The following is an 18200-nucleotide window of genomic DNA, read 5'->3' as shown; positions in this document are numbered from 1 at the left end:
AGCTTGAAATCAGAGTGGAAAATTAAAAACCCTTATTAAAGACTTTCCCTTCAAATCTCTCAAATCATGTTTTTTGTTGTTGTTAATCCTCACCAAGGATATTATTTTTCCATTGCTTTTTTAGAAAGAGAGGGAGAGAGGGAGGGAGGGAGGGAGGGAGGGAAAGAGAGAGAGAGAGAGACAGACACAGAGACATTGATGCGAGAGAGACACATCAATTGGTTGCCTACTGCATGCATCCTGACCAGAGCCAGGGATCAAACCACAACCCAGGTACATGCCCTTGATGGGAATGAAACCCTTTGGTTCAGGGGCCGGTGCTGAGCAAAACTGGCCAGGGCAGTCATGCCTTTTTTTAAAAAAATGTTTTTATTGATTTCAAAGAGAGGGAGAGATAGAAACATCAATGATAAGAGAGAATCATTGATAGGCTGCCTCCTGCATGTCCCCTACAGGGGATTGAGCCCACAACGTACGTATGTGCTGTGACCCTGAATTGAACTGTGGCCTCCTGGTTCATAGGTTGACATTCAACCACTGAGCCACATCGGCCAGGCCAGAATATATATATATTTTTAATATATTTCTTTATTGATTTCACAAGGAAGAGAGAAGGAGAGAGAGATAGAAACATCAACGATGAAAGAGAATCATTGATCAGCTGCCTCCTGCACGCCCCCCACTGGGGATCGAGCCCACAATCCAGGCATGTGCCCTTGGCCGGAATCGAACCCGGGACCCCTCAGTCCGCAGGCCAACGATCTATCCACCGAGCCAAGCCAGCTAGGGCAGAATATATTTTTTAAATTGTATATTAAACCCTTAAAATGTAAGCTGTAGATCTATATTGACAAGTGAGATATAGTTTAGTAAACAAGTACATATTGCATGATTTTGTTTTAAAGTGTGTGTGTATTGCATAGAAGATGAAAGGCAGATTATACATTAAAATGTTATCTCTGGGAGGCAGGGTTGAATGGAGTTTTTTTGTACTTTTTTTTTCTGTATGCTTTCTTTTTCCCTCTAAATATTCTGAATCTTTTACGGAGTATGTGTAACTTTCAAAAAATCAGAAAATTTTAAAATACTATTTTAGTAAACAGATTCTTTTTTTATACTGTACTTTCTCTTAGGTAGTACATCAAATATGCTATTTTCTACTCTGGATCCAATTGAAGATACAGTCTTTGGTGAAGTTACTAATCTCAAGAATGGTGATAGAGGAGAAAAGAGACAAAAGCATTTTCCAGAGAGGAGCTGTAGTTTTAGTTCTGAAAGTCGAGCAGGAATGTTGCTAAAGAAGAGCAGTTTGGATTTGAATTCAAGTGAAGTAGCTATCATGATGGGAGCAGATGCCAAGATTCTCACAGCAGCACTGACGTATCCTAAGACTTCTCCACTTCATATTGCAAAAACCCATAGCTTGGGGAGTGTTGGCTGTCATCTAGCTGATACTAGGACTCGTGGGCCTGAAAGCACTTGGGATTCTGAGCACAGATCTTCAGTGTTAGAGATGCTTGAGGAAAGCCAAGAGCTCCTAGAACCTGTGATTGATGACAGTGTAGTTACAACTGCTATAACAAAGGATACACATGACAGTCTACAAAATGATAGTGACAGTAATCAGTCCAGAGACTTAAAAGCAGAGCCCAAAGATCTAATAAATAAAAGAAGTAGTTTATATGGTGTTGCTAAAGCTGTTGAGAGGGAAGATGTTGAAACTGGACTAGATCCTTTGTCTCTTTTAGCCACTGAATCTATAGTAGAAAAAACTGATTCTGAAGATAAGTTGTTTTCTCCAGTTATTGCACGTAATCTGGCTGATGAAATCGAAAACTATATGAACCTAAAGAGTCCCCTGGGTAGCAAGTCTTCTAGTATGGAATTACACGGAGAGGGAAACAGAGAGTCTGGAACTACCACTGCATTTATTCACCCTTTAGAGCGGAGATCAAGCCTACCTTTAGATCATGATCCACCAGTGCAGGAAAAGCCTGAAAGTGAAAAGAGCTCCCTCGCAGTGTCTAGGTCTAAAACTTTCACTGGGCGTTTCAAGCAGCAGACTCCCTCTCGAGGTCATAAAGAACGTCCAACTTCTTTATCAGCACTGGTGCGTTCTTCACCACATGGCTCATTGGGTTCTGTGGTAAATTCTTTGTCAGGACTAAAGCTGGATAATATACTCTCAGGGCCCAAGATAGATGTCATAAAATCGGGTATGAAACAAGCAGCGACAGTAGCCAGTAAGATGTTGGTAGCTGTAGCGACTGCCTACAGCTACTCAGATGATGAGGTAAGAGTGTTTTATGTGTGTAGTCTATCTGATATTAGAATGTTTATAGTATTTTTAATATACTTATTTAGAGATTTCTGTAACTTTGGTGTTCATATTTTAAAACTTTGTACATACCTTATTTCTTTAAATGACTTGAGCCTATATCTAAGGAAATTAATAATGAAGAAATAGAATATCAGGACTATATAATTCCATAGATCAATACATTAAGTTCATTTCTTTGAAAGCACTAATGATTAAGGTTTTAATTTAATAATGGTGCCATGTTATATTTGCATAGCACTTCACTTTTTAAAGAAATTTACCTTTGTTATCTTTTTAATATATATGAGCTCTGTTCACAGCTTGATCCATAGATTTCATACTGCATAACAAAAACCGGTAATTCTCTTAAAAATAATTTTATTTTTTTTTTTTTTTTTTTTTTTTTTTTTAATTTTTATATATATATATATTTTATTGATTTTTTTACAGAGAGGAAGGGAGAGAGATAGAGAGAAACATCGATGATGAGAGAGAAACATCGATCAGCTGCCTCCTGCACATCCCCCACCGGGGATATGCCCGCAACCCAGGTACATGCCCTTGACCGGAATCGAACCCGGGACCCTTCAGTCCGCAGGCCGACGCTCTATCCACTGAGCCAAACCGGTTTTGGCTTAAAAATAATTTTAAAGAGAATTAATTGTTAGATCTTATGAAAATAGAAGTTGGGAAATTTTGCTTATTTGTTTCATAGAAAACTCTAAAATTTTGCCATTGTGTTTAAAGAATCATAGTATTTTAGTAGAAAAAAACAGAACTATAAATGTTTATTATTATTATAGTACTATGTTCTAGGTATTGCCATAAGTTATATATTATTTTTATACATGAATATATATGCACACATATGTTTATTTAATTTTTGTAGCAATCTCATGGGTTGGCACTACTATTATCCCCATTTTATAAATGAGGTATCTGATATTCAGAGAGGTTAACTAACTTCCCCAGGTCATACAACCTAGTGAGTGGCAGAACCAGAATTTGAAGTCTTGGAGATTCGCTCTAGAGTTCATGCTCTTAACCACTATAGTAGCAAAGAAGGGAACAATATCTTAGAAAATGTTCCTGTGGGGACTGTCCAAAAAGAGCAAAGCAGATGATACCTAAGTTGGGTTTTGATAGATAAATTGAAAGTTTTGGGTTAGTCAAAGTGATCAGAGGACAGAATGTGTATTTGAGAGAATAATGGGAAAAGTATGGAGGCTTAAAACATGCATTTTCAAGGTAATATAATCAATTTCAGGTTGCTAAAGTTCTAAATAGTAAGTAGAAGCAGGAAATTAAATTGGACAGATAAGACTTGTATACTGTTTGAAGGAAATCTATAGGCAAACTTAATTGAATTAAAAGTACAGTATTATAACACAAATTGTATGTTGTATTTAAAGAGCTTACAAGGTCAGTTAAGGAAAGACAAAATAAGGTAGTTTCAAAAGTATCTTAACCTGGCATTATTTTAAAAAAAGATGAGCCATTTTATATTTGAAATTTTATCTAACAGTGTTTTTAAAAACCTTTATACAGAGTAATTTGGACTTGGAATATATGATTGTAAATTCCAAATGGTCACAGAACTTCATCTTTCTTTTCTTTTCATTGCTATAGCCCCAGTACCAGTGCCTGGCAAAGCAAATAAGATATACCTAATAAATAATTTCAAAGGAAGAAAAGAATAAAAAGTCTATAAAATGTTTATAGTGTAAAAGTAGCTCAAGGGAATTCATCAGTAGCTTATGTTAAATTTAAAGCATTCTGAATGTTTAAGATGTGCCAAATACATAATAGTCCATCAGTAAATTGAATCAGTATGGAGGGGTTTAAATAATGTCATTCAATCTTATTAAATCTTCTACAAAATGAATTGCATAAGAAGAATAGATTAAAAAACAATAGGTTAAAAACAATTTCTATTTCATAAAAATTTATTATACATATCTTAAAATTAGGATATACATCAAGTTTTAATTGTACTCTGGGTATTGGTATAATAAGTGCTTTCATTTCCTGTCATGCATATCTGTATTTAAAAATTTTTATCATTTGATATGGTTTTATAATACAGAAGATACAGTCTTCTTTAAAGCAAAAAATTAAAAAGACTGCTTATTGAAATGTTTTTTATTTAAACTAAAGCATTGATAATCACAATGGTGAAGGACTAGTATTTGGAACTTTATTCATAATATCTCTACTATTGATGGTTGTTACTCTGAACAATCATATTCCCAGCTGAAAGTCTCAAAACAACCTTATTTTATTTTTTATTTATTTTTTAAAATATATTTTATTGATTTTTTTACAGAGAGGAAGGGAGAGGGATAGAGAGTTAGAAACATCAATGAGACAGAAACATCGATCAGCTGCCTCCTGCACACTCCCTACTGAGGATGTGCCCACAACCAACGTACATGCCCTTGACCAGACTCGAACCTGGGACCCTTCAGTCCACAGGCTGACGCTCTATCCACTGAGCCAAACCGGTTAGGGCACAACCACCTTATTTTAAATGACTCATATTTTCAGATGATAAAATTAAATGTTAGAGAAGCAATTTTTGTAAGGTCAGATACTTAATACGTGATGGGGAGCCAAGATTTCACTCTGGCTCTGTCTGACTAAAGCTCTTACTCGCTTGTGTTGCCATCCCCGATCCCACTGGACTGTGAACTCCTAGAGTTCCTTCATTTTATGATACTGAGTATTGAGAGGCATCCGATACCCCAAACATAACCAGGGGCCCAGCAAAATCTTAGAAAGTATTAAATAGGTCATTGCCTGAATGTTTGCGAGTTTGGAAGGGAAATTACAAATAATAGAAGAAGTTCATCGTTTTGAAAAATACGGGGCAGGGGGTGTGATTTATTTAAGGATTATAAAGGAGTTTAATTCTGAAAAAGGTGGAATAAATATATTCTCATTGGTGAAGGTATTATTTATGTGTGTGTGGTTTTGTGTTTTTTTGGTTTGTTTGTTTGTTTTTTAATTAAAGGAGGAAACTAATAATAATAAAGATTACAGCTTCCCAGCTGGCCTTGAAGACCATGTTTTGGAGGAGAATATGTCACCTAACACAAGTATCTCAGCATTGGTCCCCAGTGAACTTACCCAGAGCAACACAAGCCTTGGCAGCAGCAGCAGCAGTGGAGATATAGGAAAATCCCATTACTCAGCAGGTATGGGGAAGGACTGTCCTTTCCTAATATACGCCCTTACTTTCCCTTCTCCCGTGACACGTACAGTAAGCCTCATTTGATGAGATGATCTCAACAAATAGATTTTGAATATAGCCACACCATACTGTCACTGTTATTTTATGTGGTCTACAAATACTATAGCTAATGATTTTAGTTGTGTATATTTGTGGATTATATCATTCGTTCTTAAACTTCAGTGTGTATCAGAATCACCTAGGTGGAGAATATATGATTATTCACTATATGATTCTTTCAACTTCTCAGGACATTTGAACTTTTTCATCATAGAAAGCTGGATAAAATAGAATTATAATTTTAAAAAATAACAGCTAAGATTTCACTGTTTCAGCAGAGGAACTCTCAAACTCTGGTATTCAAACAGAAAGCTGGTTAAAAATACACAGTTCTAAGGCCCTATCCCACAGACTCAGTCTCAAAAAATATTAGCCTAGAGCTTGAACATTTGTATATATTTTTAAGCAAATTCCCCAGGTGATTCTGATTTTATATATATATATATAAATTTTATATATATATAAAATACATACACGTTTTTATATTAAGCCATTTGAAAATAAATAGCAAATGTCATATACTTCCCCCCAAATGCTTAAGTATGCATTTGCTAAGAGTAAGGACAGTCTCTTACATAATGTGTTATAATGGTTACTTCTTTCTAGGAGAACTTCTACTTCCAAGAGGCATAAAAGGGCAGGACTTTGAAAAATCAGATCATGGTTCTTCTCAAAACACCAGCATGTCTAGCATCTTTCAGAATTGTGCAATGGAGGTAAAGTTCTATTTCTGCTCATGATAAAGTGACTGTGAAAATATTTTTATTTCAAAGTGACATTTAACAGAATCCTATGATACCCTTGTCAGCAGAATAATAAATTAAATCATTTTGTCGAATTTCTTTGATATCTTTGTAAGCAAGGCAATAAACTGGTAGATTTACCTGTAAAGTAATTGAACTCCTAATTCCAAATTGGATCAACAGAAGAAATAAAATTCTATGTTTATTAAGGTAGAATGGTCTCTTGAGGTCTTCACTGTGGCGCTTTTCAGTGTCTGCACGTTTCTGCTCTTAGGTTTTGATGTCAAGTTGTTCACAGTGCAGAGCTTGTGGGGCCTTAGTTTATGACGAAGAAATTATGGCTGGATGGACAGCAGATGATTCAAATTTGAATACAACTTGCCCGTTCTGTAAAAGCAACTTCTTGCCTCTTCTCAATATAGAGTTTAAAGACTTCAGAGGCTCTGCAAGGTTAGTATTGTAAAAGCTCCCGTAAGAGGTACGTGCCCCCCAACCGTCTTACTCCTGGGGAAAGAGTGAAATATTCCTGGTATGTCCCAGGTGTTCTTTTCTTTTCTCTCCATCACTTTCCATATTTGAGTAGAAAATAATAGTAATATAGGAGATTACTTTTCCATTTTATTTAACATATAATTAGCAGTTAATTCTTACAGCTAAACTTTATAGCTAATTGAAAACTCCAGTGTTAGTCATTACTATAAACTTTCTGCCAGAGTGACCTTAATTATGTCTTCTAGCAACAAACAGAAAAATGGAGGGTGGGATGCTTGAACTCTTCTTCTTAACTGGTAGTCCTCTGTACAGTGAAATGACCAAATTCTGAACAATGAGGGCCTAGCTGATCTATAATCAGCCGTTAAGTAATTGAGAGTTTGTAACTATGCTGACCTAAGTAATTATACTTAATATTCTATTTATATTATGGAGCACTCCATATTGTCCACTTTTAACTGCTTCTTAAAAATATCCTATTGTATAGGTGTTTCCTCTTCATTTTTCCCTTTGGCTTCAGGTGTGGAGCTGAGTGAAATCATACTCTAGTTCCTGATGTAGTATCAGTGCTTGTGTAAGGGCCCTCTTTTATTATCTTCCTCCCCCTGCCCATTTCCATTCCCATTGCTTTATCCAACAAAGACATTGTTCTGTCTGTGGTGTATCCTTGAATATGTATGCTTATAAAATATGTTATTTTGCAGGATTATGTATTTTTAACTTACATAATTAGAATAATGCTGAAAGTCTCTTATTTTTGTAATCATTCAGTTTAAAATCTATCTGTGTTGCTATATATAAATCTAGTTAATTTCTTTTCTCCTGTTGGAAGTTAATACCTCATTTTACTTATCTGTTATCCTTGTGTTGGATATTTCAGTTGCTTCTAGTTCTTTGTTGCTATAAATATCACTGCAATGATACAGTACAATGTAAAATACATTTCTACTTCTGGACTTGTGAAGTAGTTTCTCCCAGAATAAGTCTTAGGAGTGAGACCATTGGGTCATTTTATACATGATTTCAATAAACACCAGAAGATTGTTTCCCAGGTGGCAACACTCCCAGTACTACTTTCTAAGGATTTTCATTTCTGCACCTCCTTACCAGCATTTGGTATTATCACTTTTCTGATTTTTATATTCTAATGAGTATTAGTGGTATCTCATTTTTGTTTGAATTTCTTTGAATACTAGAGAGTTTGAATGCCTCTTATACTTGTTATTCCAGGACTTTCTATGAATTGCCTGTACCGTTGCCCTTTTTTATATTAAGCTTTCTTTTTCTTATTGATTTCTACCTTGAATATTTTTGAAATTAATTCACGGAAGAGCAATAATTAATTTTGCTGTCCTCATCCATTAATTTTAAACCTTATGATTTGTGCTTTTCGAGTCTTGTTTTAAAAGTTCCTTCCCATCTGCAGGACATGAAAATTTTCTCCTGAACATTGTTCTGATGTTTAGGTCTTTGGTCCCACATGCACTTCAAATTCCCATGTAAACACTGTTCTCTTCTTTTTGTCAAGATCATATTATTTTTATTATTCTTTGTGTTGTTTCTATAAGTTCCCCCATATAGAATTATTTTTTTGCTTATAGTTATACTTATTTTAAAAATTTTAGAGTAACTTTAAGTTCCTTAAAAATATTTCATCTGGAGTTTTTATTGGATTTGCATTAGATTTGTGGATTAACTTAGGAAAATAGACATTTTCAATATCTCATCTGTGAGCATGGTATATAGCTTCATTTTTTTAAAAAATATATTTTATTGATTTTTTACAGAGAGGAAGGGAGAGAGATAGAGAGTTAGAAACATCGATGAGAGAGAAACATCGATCAGCTGCCTCCTGCACATCTCCTACTGGGGATGTGCCCGCAACCCAGGTACATGCCCTTGACCGGAATCAAACCTGGGACCTTTCAGTCCGCAGGCCGACGCTCTTATCCACTGAGCCAGACTGGTTTCGGCTAGCTTCATTTTTTAAAGATCTTTTTTATGTACTTTTATTCTCCATAAATCTTGTACTTTTTTGTTGAGTAACTGTGTTTCTTTTTTCTTTTTTTAATATATTTTATTGATTTTTTACAGAGAAAGGGACAGGAATAGAGAGTTAGAAACATTGATGAGAGAGAAACATCAATCAGCTGCCTCCTGCACACCTCCTACTGGAGATGTGCCCACAACCAAGGTACATGCCCTTGACCAGAATCTAACCTGGGACCTTTCAGTCCGCAGGCCGACGCTCTATCCACTGAGCCAAAGCAGTTAGGGTGTAACTGTGTTTCTTAAGCTATTGTGGAATCTTATTTTATATTTTCTAATTGAAAAGGAACATTATTGATTTTTCTGTCCAGTATGTCAGTATGGAAAATTTCAAACTTAGAATTGTTTAAAGAATTTTTTTTGCAGTGACACCCTACATTCTACAATTAACATTTTACTGTACTTGCTTTATTACCTATTTATCCCTCCAGCCAAAAGTAAAATGTAGACATTTATATACTTCTCCTCCAAAGACTTCAGCATGCATATAATTACTGTATTTCAGTATTTTTTCTTTTGACGTAAAGTTAGTATACAGTAAAATGTACAAATTATGAATGTATACGTTTGTATAAATTCAAACCTTTATCAAGATACAGAACATTACTGTTACCTCAGAAAGTTCTCTTAATGCCCCTTGCAAGGCCCAGCCCTCACACTGTTCCCCTCCCCGCTACCCCCACCCCCCACCCCCGAAAGAGAAGGAGAGACATATAAGAGGAAAATAAAATACTGAATTAATAGAGGGGAGAGGAAAGGACTAAAGACAAAATGGAGATTTTATAAGGGGGAAAAAGAGGTATTATAAATTACAGCTTGATACATGTTAAAATGCTGCTGTTGCTTTTTAAACTCAAAATTAATGTAATATTTTGCGTTTTATCTTCCTTCATAGTGTTCTTTAATGGTTTTCAAAAACTGAAGGAATCTTATATTGAACTATAATGACCTCCTCTAGACCTTTCTTTTGAATAGTTTAGGACAGGAGGGAAAGAATGAAAGCAGGAGTGTATGAGTTTGTGTGTTTGAAATAGGCAGTATTTCTATGGGTTATATAATTCATTAATTACTGCTTTACCATAAAGTGATTCTAAATATGAAATTTAGAAGACTTTAGCATTTATGAAGATTTTTTTATTTGGACTGCTCCATATTTTTTAGCTTTTTCCTGAAGCCAAGTACCTCTGGTGACAGTTTACAAAGTGGCAGCATTCCATTGGCAAGTGAACCTTTGGAGCACAAACCTGTATCCAGTTCAGCAGAACCTGACTTGATCAACTTGATGGATTTCCGGAAACATAGCCAGACCATAACTGAAGAAACAAGCACTGCAGTTGAATCAAGGTACCATATGGTATAGAGACTTCCTCACAATAAATTGGATATCCTTGCAAAAATTCCATCTTTAAAGATAACCTGACTCCTGTAGGCATTATTCTGGCATTTAAAAAAATTAATCTTAACTGTTTACTACCATACATTGCTTAAATATTTGATGAGTGCATCTGATGATTAACCATTTTTTAAACTATGTTTAATGTTTTACAGTGTTTTGTACAAAATGAACTTCTTAACCAGTAAAAAGTATTTTCCCCTTTAGTATAGCGATTGCCAGTTTCCAAAGACATACTCTTAAATATTTATTGAATCAAATATTTACTGAGAGACTATTGTATGCTAGGCATAAATACTAAAAATAAAAAAGTAAGTTCTGGTCTCTATCCTTAGGTGGATCATAGCCTGGTAGAAATTAAATACTTGTCAGTGAATCTACATGACTTATTTGCATGCAGCACAGTTCTTCTAGGTGATTTTGTTTAATAACGATGAAATAATGTTTGAATAGAGCAACTAAATGGGTACTTAATCTTTTTTAAATGAAACCTGTTGTCTACTCTATGTCCTTTTTCCAGCCTTCACCAGAGTCATTTACTCTATCCTAAGAATGCCTGAAGAAAATTTTATTTAAAAAAATATATTTTTTAAAAAATTGATTTTAGGGAGAGAGAGAAACATTGATGGCTGCCTCCTCCATGCCCCTTACTGGGGATGGAACCCACAGCCCCGGACATATATCCTGACTGGGAATTGAACTGATGACCTTTTAGTGCATGGGCTGATGCTCAACCAACTGAGTCACACTGGCCAGGGTGAAAATTTTATTCTTATAAGTCAGTACTGACTCCTCTTAGATATATTCAATAGACTAAAATTCATTGTAGAAAATACTCTAGCTCTACAGATTTAGATTGTTTTACAGAACCAGTTTTCATTTTTTTTAAAGTGATGAAATAAAGAATGCCAGTGGAGATGTTCAAACTATGGAAATTTCACCTGTGCCTAATAGTTTATCAAAGCGGAATGTATCTTTGACTCGAAGTCACAGTGTTGGAGGTCCATTGCAAAATATTGACATTTCCCAGCGACCATTTCATGGCATTTCAACAGTTAGTCTTCCAAACAGTCTGCAGGAAGTTGTGGTATGTAACAACATTATAATTATCTATACTAATAAATTATCTATATTAATTATCTGTGCTAATTAAACCGGACATCTTCCGGACAAAGCCACAGTGGCAGGGGCCGAGGCAGAGGCACTTAGGGGCGATCAGGCCAGCAGTGGGGAGCAGCTAGGGGATGATCAGGCTGGGAGGGGGAAGCAGTTAGGAGATGATCAGGCCAGCAGGGGAGGGCAATTAGGGGGGCAATCAGGCCGGCAGGGGAGGGCAGTTATGGGCGATCAGGTCGGCAGGGGAGGGCTTGATCAGGCTGGCAGGGGAGCAGTTAGGAGCCAGAAGTCCCAGATTGCGAGAGGGATGTCTGACTGCCAGTTTAGGACTGATTTCTGCAGTCGGACATCCTCCGAGGGTTCCTGGATTGGAAAGGGTGCAGGTCAGGCTGAGGGACTCCCCCCCCGCCCCCTCCGGTGCACGAATTTTGTATATTCATGTAAGTATGTATTAGCACAGTACATAATTCTTATGTAGAAGATTTAAATGACATAAAAAGTGATTAAGAATTTTTCATAAACAGAATGTTTTAAAATTTCAAATATGTACAAAAATAAACAAGAGTAACATAAATGAGTCCCTTTGAGTCATCAAGATTCAGTAATTTTAAACTTATAGCCATTCTTCTTTCATATATACCCTTACTTCCCTACAAATTATTTTAAAGGAAATTTCAAACAACATATATTCCATTTGTAAATATTTCAGTATGTATCAAACTAAAAATAATAAATAACATCAAGTTATTCAGTTTTTGTTCAAATTTCTAATTGTTTCAAAAATGTCAAGTATGTTTGTAGTTTGAGGAATCAGGATCAAAGAAGGCCCATGCATTGCAATTGGTTGAACTTTTTTTTTTAGTCTGTCTTAATCTGTACACTTTCCTTTTTCCTCTTGCAATTTATTTGTTGATTACAACCCTATAAATTGGTAATTGTACCTAGAAGCTTGGTCAAATTCAGGTTTTTGTTTTGTTTTGCTATTCATTTGTTTGTTTATTTTTATAAGACAACTTCATTAGTGGCAGTGTGTTCCTCCAGTATAGACATGAACTATCTTTGTGATTTAGTAGTTATTAATGCCCCATTGCCTAGATCAGGTTATTCATTTGGAGTTTATAAAATGATGGTAGTCTGTTATCTTTATTATATGGAATACATCTATGAAGAGAAACTTCCCCCAGGTCTTCTGTTTGGTTTTCTAACGATGCAATTTATATTGGAAAGGCAGTCCAACCTCCCCCTCCCACCTTTTTTTTATTAACCAGTTTTCAGAATAGCAAGTTGGGTTCTTAGCATTCTCCAAGGTGACCCGTTAATTTTGGGGAATAAGGTGTCATTATGATTTTTAACATTTATGTTTACATCCATTGCTGTCGTTATCCTTATTGATGTTAATTGCATTATCCCATCTTTGCTCAACTAGAACTCTCTACAGGTTGGTGCCTTATTCCTTGTGACACAACTCTAGTAGTCTTTAAAAAAATTTTTAAGTTTTCTTGCTTTTTATGATAAGATGTTTCATGCTCATGTTATATAGTCAGCCATTTCTCTAAGAAACACTGGTTCCTTTTAGAGGGAGATGATATTTAGATACCTCAGACTGTGTACTAGGGGTATTTATTACTTATTACTGAGTTAATCATAAGCATTTTATTCTGATTATATTATATACAACTTACAAAGTCTAGGTTGGTTTTTTTCATTCATTGATTTATAAAACTGCTTTTTGTTGCAATCAAATGTAAAAATGATTTAGATATAATTTTAAAAGGAGTCTAAGAATATTAATACAAAAAATTTCCCCATCTCTTTAGAGTTGTAGGAGGAAGATAAAGTCACACATATTTTTTGGTATCATTTTACAGCATCTGAAATGTAAACATTTATTTTTAAAAATTGATTAAAAAAATCAAAATCAATCATACACAGACCATTGCTCTTATCAACTTGATAGAAAAACTCCATCATGTTTAAAATAGGGTTTATTATATGGGTTATTAATTTTATCTTATTTAACTGAAAGGTAATTATGATTAAGTATTTTTTGTTAGGTTTTCATTAGGATGTTCTACTGCATGTATCAATGGCCAGGAAATAACTGACTTTGAAGGGATAGATAGAGAAACATAATCTCATTGAGAAATACTTTTTTATTTTTTTTTATTTATTTCAGAGAGAGGAAGGGAGAGGTAGAGAGAGATAGAAACATCAATGAGAGAGAAACACTGATTGGCTGCCTCTGTAAGCCCCACACTAGGGATCGAGCCTACAACCCAGGCATGTGCCCTAACTGGGAATCGAACTGTGACCTCCTGGTTCATAGGTTGATGCTCAACCACTGAGCTACCCCAGCAGGCCAGAGAAGTACTCTTAAACATACAGAATTAAATAGATAATATTCACTTTTTTTGTATTTTTATTTTTTTAAGGATCCTTTAGGAAAAAGACCCAATCCTCCCCCCCTTTCTGTGCCCTACTTGAGTCCTCTAGTGCTTCGTAAAGAACTTGAATCTTTGCTAGAAAATGAAGGCGATCACGTGATCCACACATCCTCTTTCATCAATCAACATCCGATCATTTTCTGGAACCTTGTATGGTATTTCAGACGTTTGGACCTTCCTAGTAACTTGCCAGGACTTATCCTCACATCTGAACATTGTAATGAAGGTATACAGGTAGAGTGTCAACTTCTATACTTACATTACATTGGTGTTGGTTAGGATGAGGCTTAAAGTAACAGAAAGTATGCAATAGTGGCTTAACAAGATGTAGGTTATTTCTCTCACTTAAAAGTTTGGATAGGTGGACCAGGAATGTTACTGTTAGGGACCTGAGATGCTTCTGTCTTTTTGCTCAGCTGTATATGACCTCCATTTCCAAGTTCTACACCAGGATGGCTGACTCTTTTTCTAAGCTATCACATTCACATTCCAGTTAACAGTAAGGAGAAAAATGGATAGAAAAGAGTATGTCTTTCCTTCTTTAGGGACAGTTCCTACAGTTGCACATAATATTTCCATATGTAGTCATTTGTCCTGATCTTAGTTATATGGTCATTTCTAGTTGCAAGGAGGCTAGAAAAGGTAGCTTTTATTTTGAACTATCATATTCCCAGATGAAATTCTCACAGCAACTTTATTTTAAAAGGCTCATATTCTGTACACCTGAAATGAATACAAAATACAATTGAAGGAAGAATAAGGACCCATATTATCCTTATTTTTCAGATGTTGTAATTAAGCTAAATAAGTAATTTTTGCAAGGTCACATAGCTAATATGTGATGGGGAGTCAAGATCCCACTCTGGTTGTGTCTAGCTCTAAAAGCTCCTACTCAATTGTTCTGGGAATCCCAATCCCACTGGAGACAGTGAGCTCCTAGAGTTCCTTCCTTCATTTTGATATTGAAATTGCGAGGCACCCACACCCAAGCATACACCAGGGTCGCAACACAGTCTTAAAGTAGTACAAATTCTATGTTGACCCATTAAGTAGTAGTCAGTACAAGATAGTAGAAACTTTTGCACTTACTCTTGCCTTAAAATTTGTTGTAATAGCAGTTAATCTTTCATATAGCCACTGTGCTAGTTACCATGTTATAACTGCTAGTTACAGTGTATCCTTGAAATTTAGAATACGAAACCTGTACTTCAGAAAATAATAAGAACATAAATCTTCAGATTTAAATAAAAATTGCTGCACAAAATTTTAGGTTCAGAGTTTTGAAAGAACTCATTTGTTTTATATAATCAAGTTTTGCTAGATCCCCGGGTAGTTATGATGGTAGGGGCACTAATGCTTTCTATTGATCTTTTTTAGCTTCCTCTATCATCTCTGTCCCAGGATAGCAAACTTGTGTACATTCAACTGTTATGGGATAATATCAACCTTCATCAGGAACCAGAAGAGCCTCTGTATGTCTCATGGAGGAATTTTAGTAAGTAAAATAGAATTAAAGACATAAAAGACTTAAACTGGAAACAACTCAAGTATCTATCCACACATGAATGAATAAGCAAATTGTGGAATAAGCTACCCATACAGGAGAGTACTACTTAGCAATAAAGAAGAATGGACTGCTGGGTGTTGGAAGACTAGAATTAGTGTGAAGAGAGAAACAAGTCCTTTTGCATTATTTTTTTTTTATTCATTTCTAGTATCTCTTGAAGATTCTATTTTGATTCAAATTGATTTGCTATTATATTGAGCCATTTAAGTATGGCAGGTCTCTCCATGAGTTTGGTTGGATATTTGTAGACTAAATGCTATATAGTGGGAGAGTAATCTGGATGTATTGGAATAGTATCATTTCAGTTATATGGATATTAGTCTCAAAGATTCTAGCTTATTTTTAGTCTTTTATATTTAGAATGTATTTTTACAGGAGGTTTTATTGTTGTTAATCCTCACCCAAGGAAACTTTTCCATTGATTTTTAGAGAGAGTGGAAGGGAGGAGGAGCGAGAGAGAGAAAAACATTGATGTGAGAGGGACACATCGATTGGTTGTCTCCACCAGGGCTGGGGATAAGCCTGCAACCGAGGTACGTGCCCTTGACTGGAATCGAACCGAGGAATCTTTCAGTCTGAGGTCCAACACTCTATCCACTGAGCTAAACCGGCTAGGGTTATAAGGGGTTTTTAATGGGTTATCATCCAGTTCAGAAACTCTGAGTAAATAAGAAACCACAAACAACAAATAAGTGAGCAAGTGCTATCAACAGGCAGTTCATGGAAGAAACAGTCAATGGCTTATATAAACTGTGTTAGTTTGCTAGGGCTACCTTAACAGAATATCACAGACTGAGTATCATGAAATAGACAAGTGATTCAAAATATTCTCTAATTTTTGGTGGGATGAAATTTAGAGCTCTCAAGAATGGACTTATTTCTTTACTTAATTGGTGCTATATATGAAGATTGGCATATACATAATTAAAAGACATATAAGAATTAAGTGAGTGATGACTTCCAGGAATGGCAGTATGAGGAGTTCCGCCACCCACTTCTCAGCAAAACAACCATAATTGGTGAAAATTATTAAAGGGACAAAAAGTCTAAGGCTGTAGAGCAAATGAACAAACATTCAGTCAAGAAAATATACTAAATTTCAGTAAAATTAATGTGCTTTGTGGCACTTGAGTTAGAACTTGCTGTTCCCTTCCAGCTCCCAGTCAGGGCTTCAGCCAGCCATTCTCTTTCTCAGCTCTGTTACCACAGAGGCGAAACTCCTCCATCCAGCTTCCATTCATTGGGCAGCCATTCTACCCCGGTTTTGGCAAGCCAAGAGTGCTGGGGTCCCATTTGTTCGTACTGCACCTTATAGGGCAGAAGTTTTATGCCAAGAAAGGCAAGCTGAAAAGATAAAGACTATGGCTTCAACCCAACACCCTGTCCACAAAGCAGGAGAGTCATTCTAAGAGAAGGGCCACTGTTCTGAGCCCAGCTTCAGAGCAGTGGCTCAGAGATTTATCCAGGAGGAGAGGTAGGTAGGTCATAAGAACAGAGAGCTCTGAAATTCTCTCAAAAGGTAATTGTAGCCCTAGCCGTTTTTGCTCAGTGGATAGTGTCGGCCTGCGGACTGAAGGGTCCCTGGGTTTGATTCTGGTCAAGGGCACGTGCCTGGGTTGCAGGCTTGGTCCCCAGTGGGGGGCATGCAGGAGGTGGCCAATCAATGATTCCCTCTCGTCATTGATGTTTCTGTCTCTCTTCCTCTCCCTTCTCTGAAATCAATAAAAAAAATTTTTTAAAAAGGAAATTGTATTTGGAACTGAGAACACTCTTGGAAACTGTGGAGATTTAGGTGAGAAGGGCAGTATCACGCTGATACAAAAACCAAAGACATACGTAAGAAAACTAAAAATCTATATCACTTATGAATATGGACATAAAAATTCTCAACAAAATAACTAGCAAACCAAATCTAACAATACAGAAAAAGGATTGTACAGCCTTGATCAAATGCAGTTTATCCCAGGCATGCCATGTTCATTTAACATTTGAAAATCAATTAATGTAATACACCATCTATCCTATATAATAAAAGGCTAATATGCAAATAGACCGAATGGTAGAACAATTGGACAACCGGTCGCTTTGATGTGCGCTGACCACCAGGGGGCACACACAGAACATGGCTGGCATTGGCAGTGGCAAGATGGTGGAGCAGGTGAGCGGGGGCACCAGACGAAGGCGGGGCGCCGGTCACTGTCATCGGTGTCAGCCTCTGGTGGTTACTGAAAATTCTTTGCTCCCGCGCACCGTGGTCCCACCTTGCACTGGCACCTGATTGCTTGGCACTGTCAGTGGGTGCAAGCAGCAGCTGCTGACCCTGATTACCCCTTAGGGCTTCTCCACCTTCCCCTGCTCCTCTTGCACCCGCTGCTGGCGACAGCCCTGCTCGCATCCGCTGCCAGTGCCGGACCACAGCCAGTGCCCGGCGCTGGTCCTGATTGCTCAGCGCCATCAGCATGTGCGAGCGGCAGCTGCGGGCCCTGATCGCCCCTGAGGGCTTCTCCACCTCCCTCTGCTCCTTATGGGCGATCAGGGCAATAGCCATGGCTCACACTCGCTGCTGTATTAAAAAACAACACTCAAGCCAAAACCGGTTTGGCTCAGTGGATAGAGCGTCGGCCTGCGGACTCAAGGGTCCCGGGTTCGATTCCGGTCAAGGGCATGTACCTGGGTTGCGGGCACATCCCCAGTGGGAGATGTGCAGGAGGCAGCTGGTCGATGTTTCTCTCTCATCGATGTTTCTAACTCTCTATCTCTCTTCCTTCCTCTCTGTAAAAAAAT

General features: G+C 36.8%; 1 protein-coding gene across 1 annotated transcript in view; it reads left to right on the top strand.

Moving 5' to 3' along the window:
* The window catches only part of DENND4C (DENN domain containing 4C), a 125279-nt gene that overhangs the window by 97926 nt on the left and 9153 nt on the right, over positions 1–18200 (top strand). Inside the window, exons 23-30 of the mRNA XM_081104264.1 lie at positions 1134–2293; positions 5334–5517; positions 6219–6328; positions 6630–6805; positions 10058–10240; positions 11181–11376; positions 13838–14083; positions 15227–15344. Of these exons, the coding sequence (XP_080960390.1) occupies positions 1134–2293; positions 5334–5517; positions 6219–6328; positions 6630–6805; positions 10058–10240; positions 11181–11376; positions 13838–14083; positions 15227–15344 (2373 nt within the window). The remainder of the gene's footprint in view (positions 1–1133; positions 2294–5333; positions 5518–6218; positions 6329–6629; positions 6806–10057; positions 10241–11180; positions 11377–13837; positions 14084–15226; positions 15345–18200) is intronic.

Source organism: Myotis nattereri, assembly GCF_964212035.1.
Source record: "Myotis nattereri genome assembly, chromosome: 12".
Classification (NCBI taxonomy): domain Eukaryota; kingdom Metazoa; phylum Chordata; class Mammalia; order Chiroptera; family Vespertilionidae; genus Myotis; species Myotis nattereri.
The sequence above is the reverse complement of the archived record's forward strand: the minus strand, read 5'-3'. Positions and strand labels throughout refer to the sequence as shown.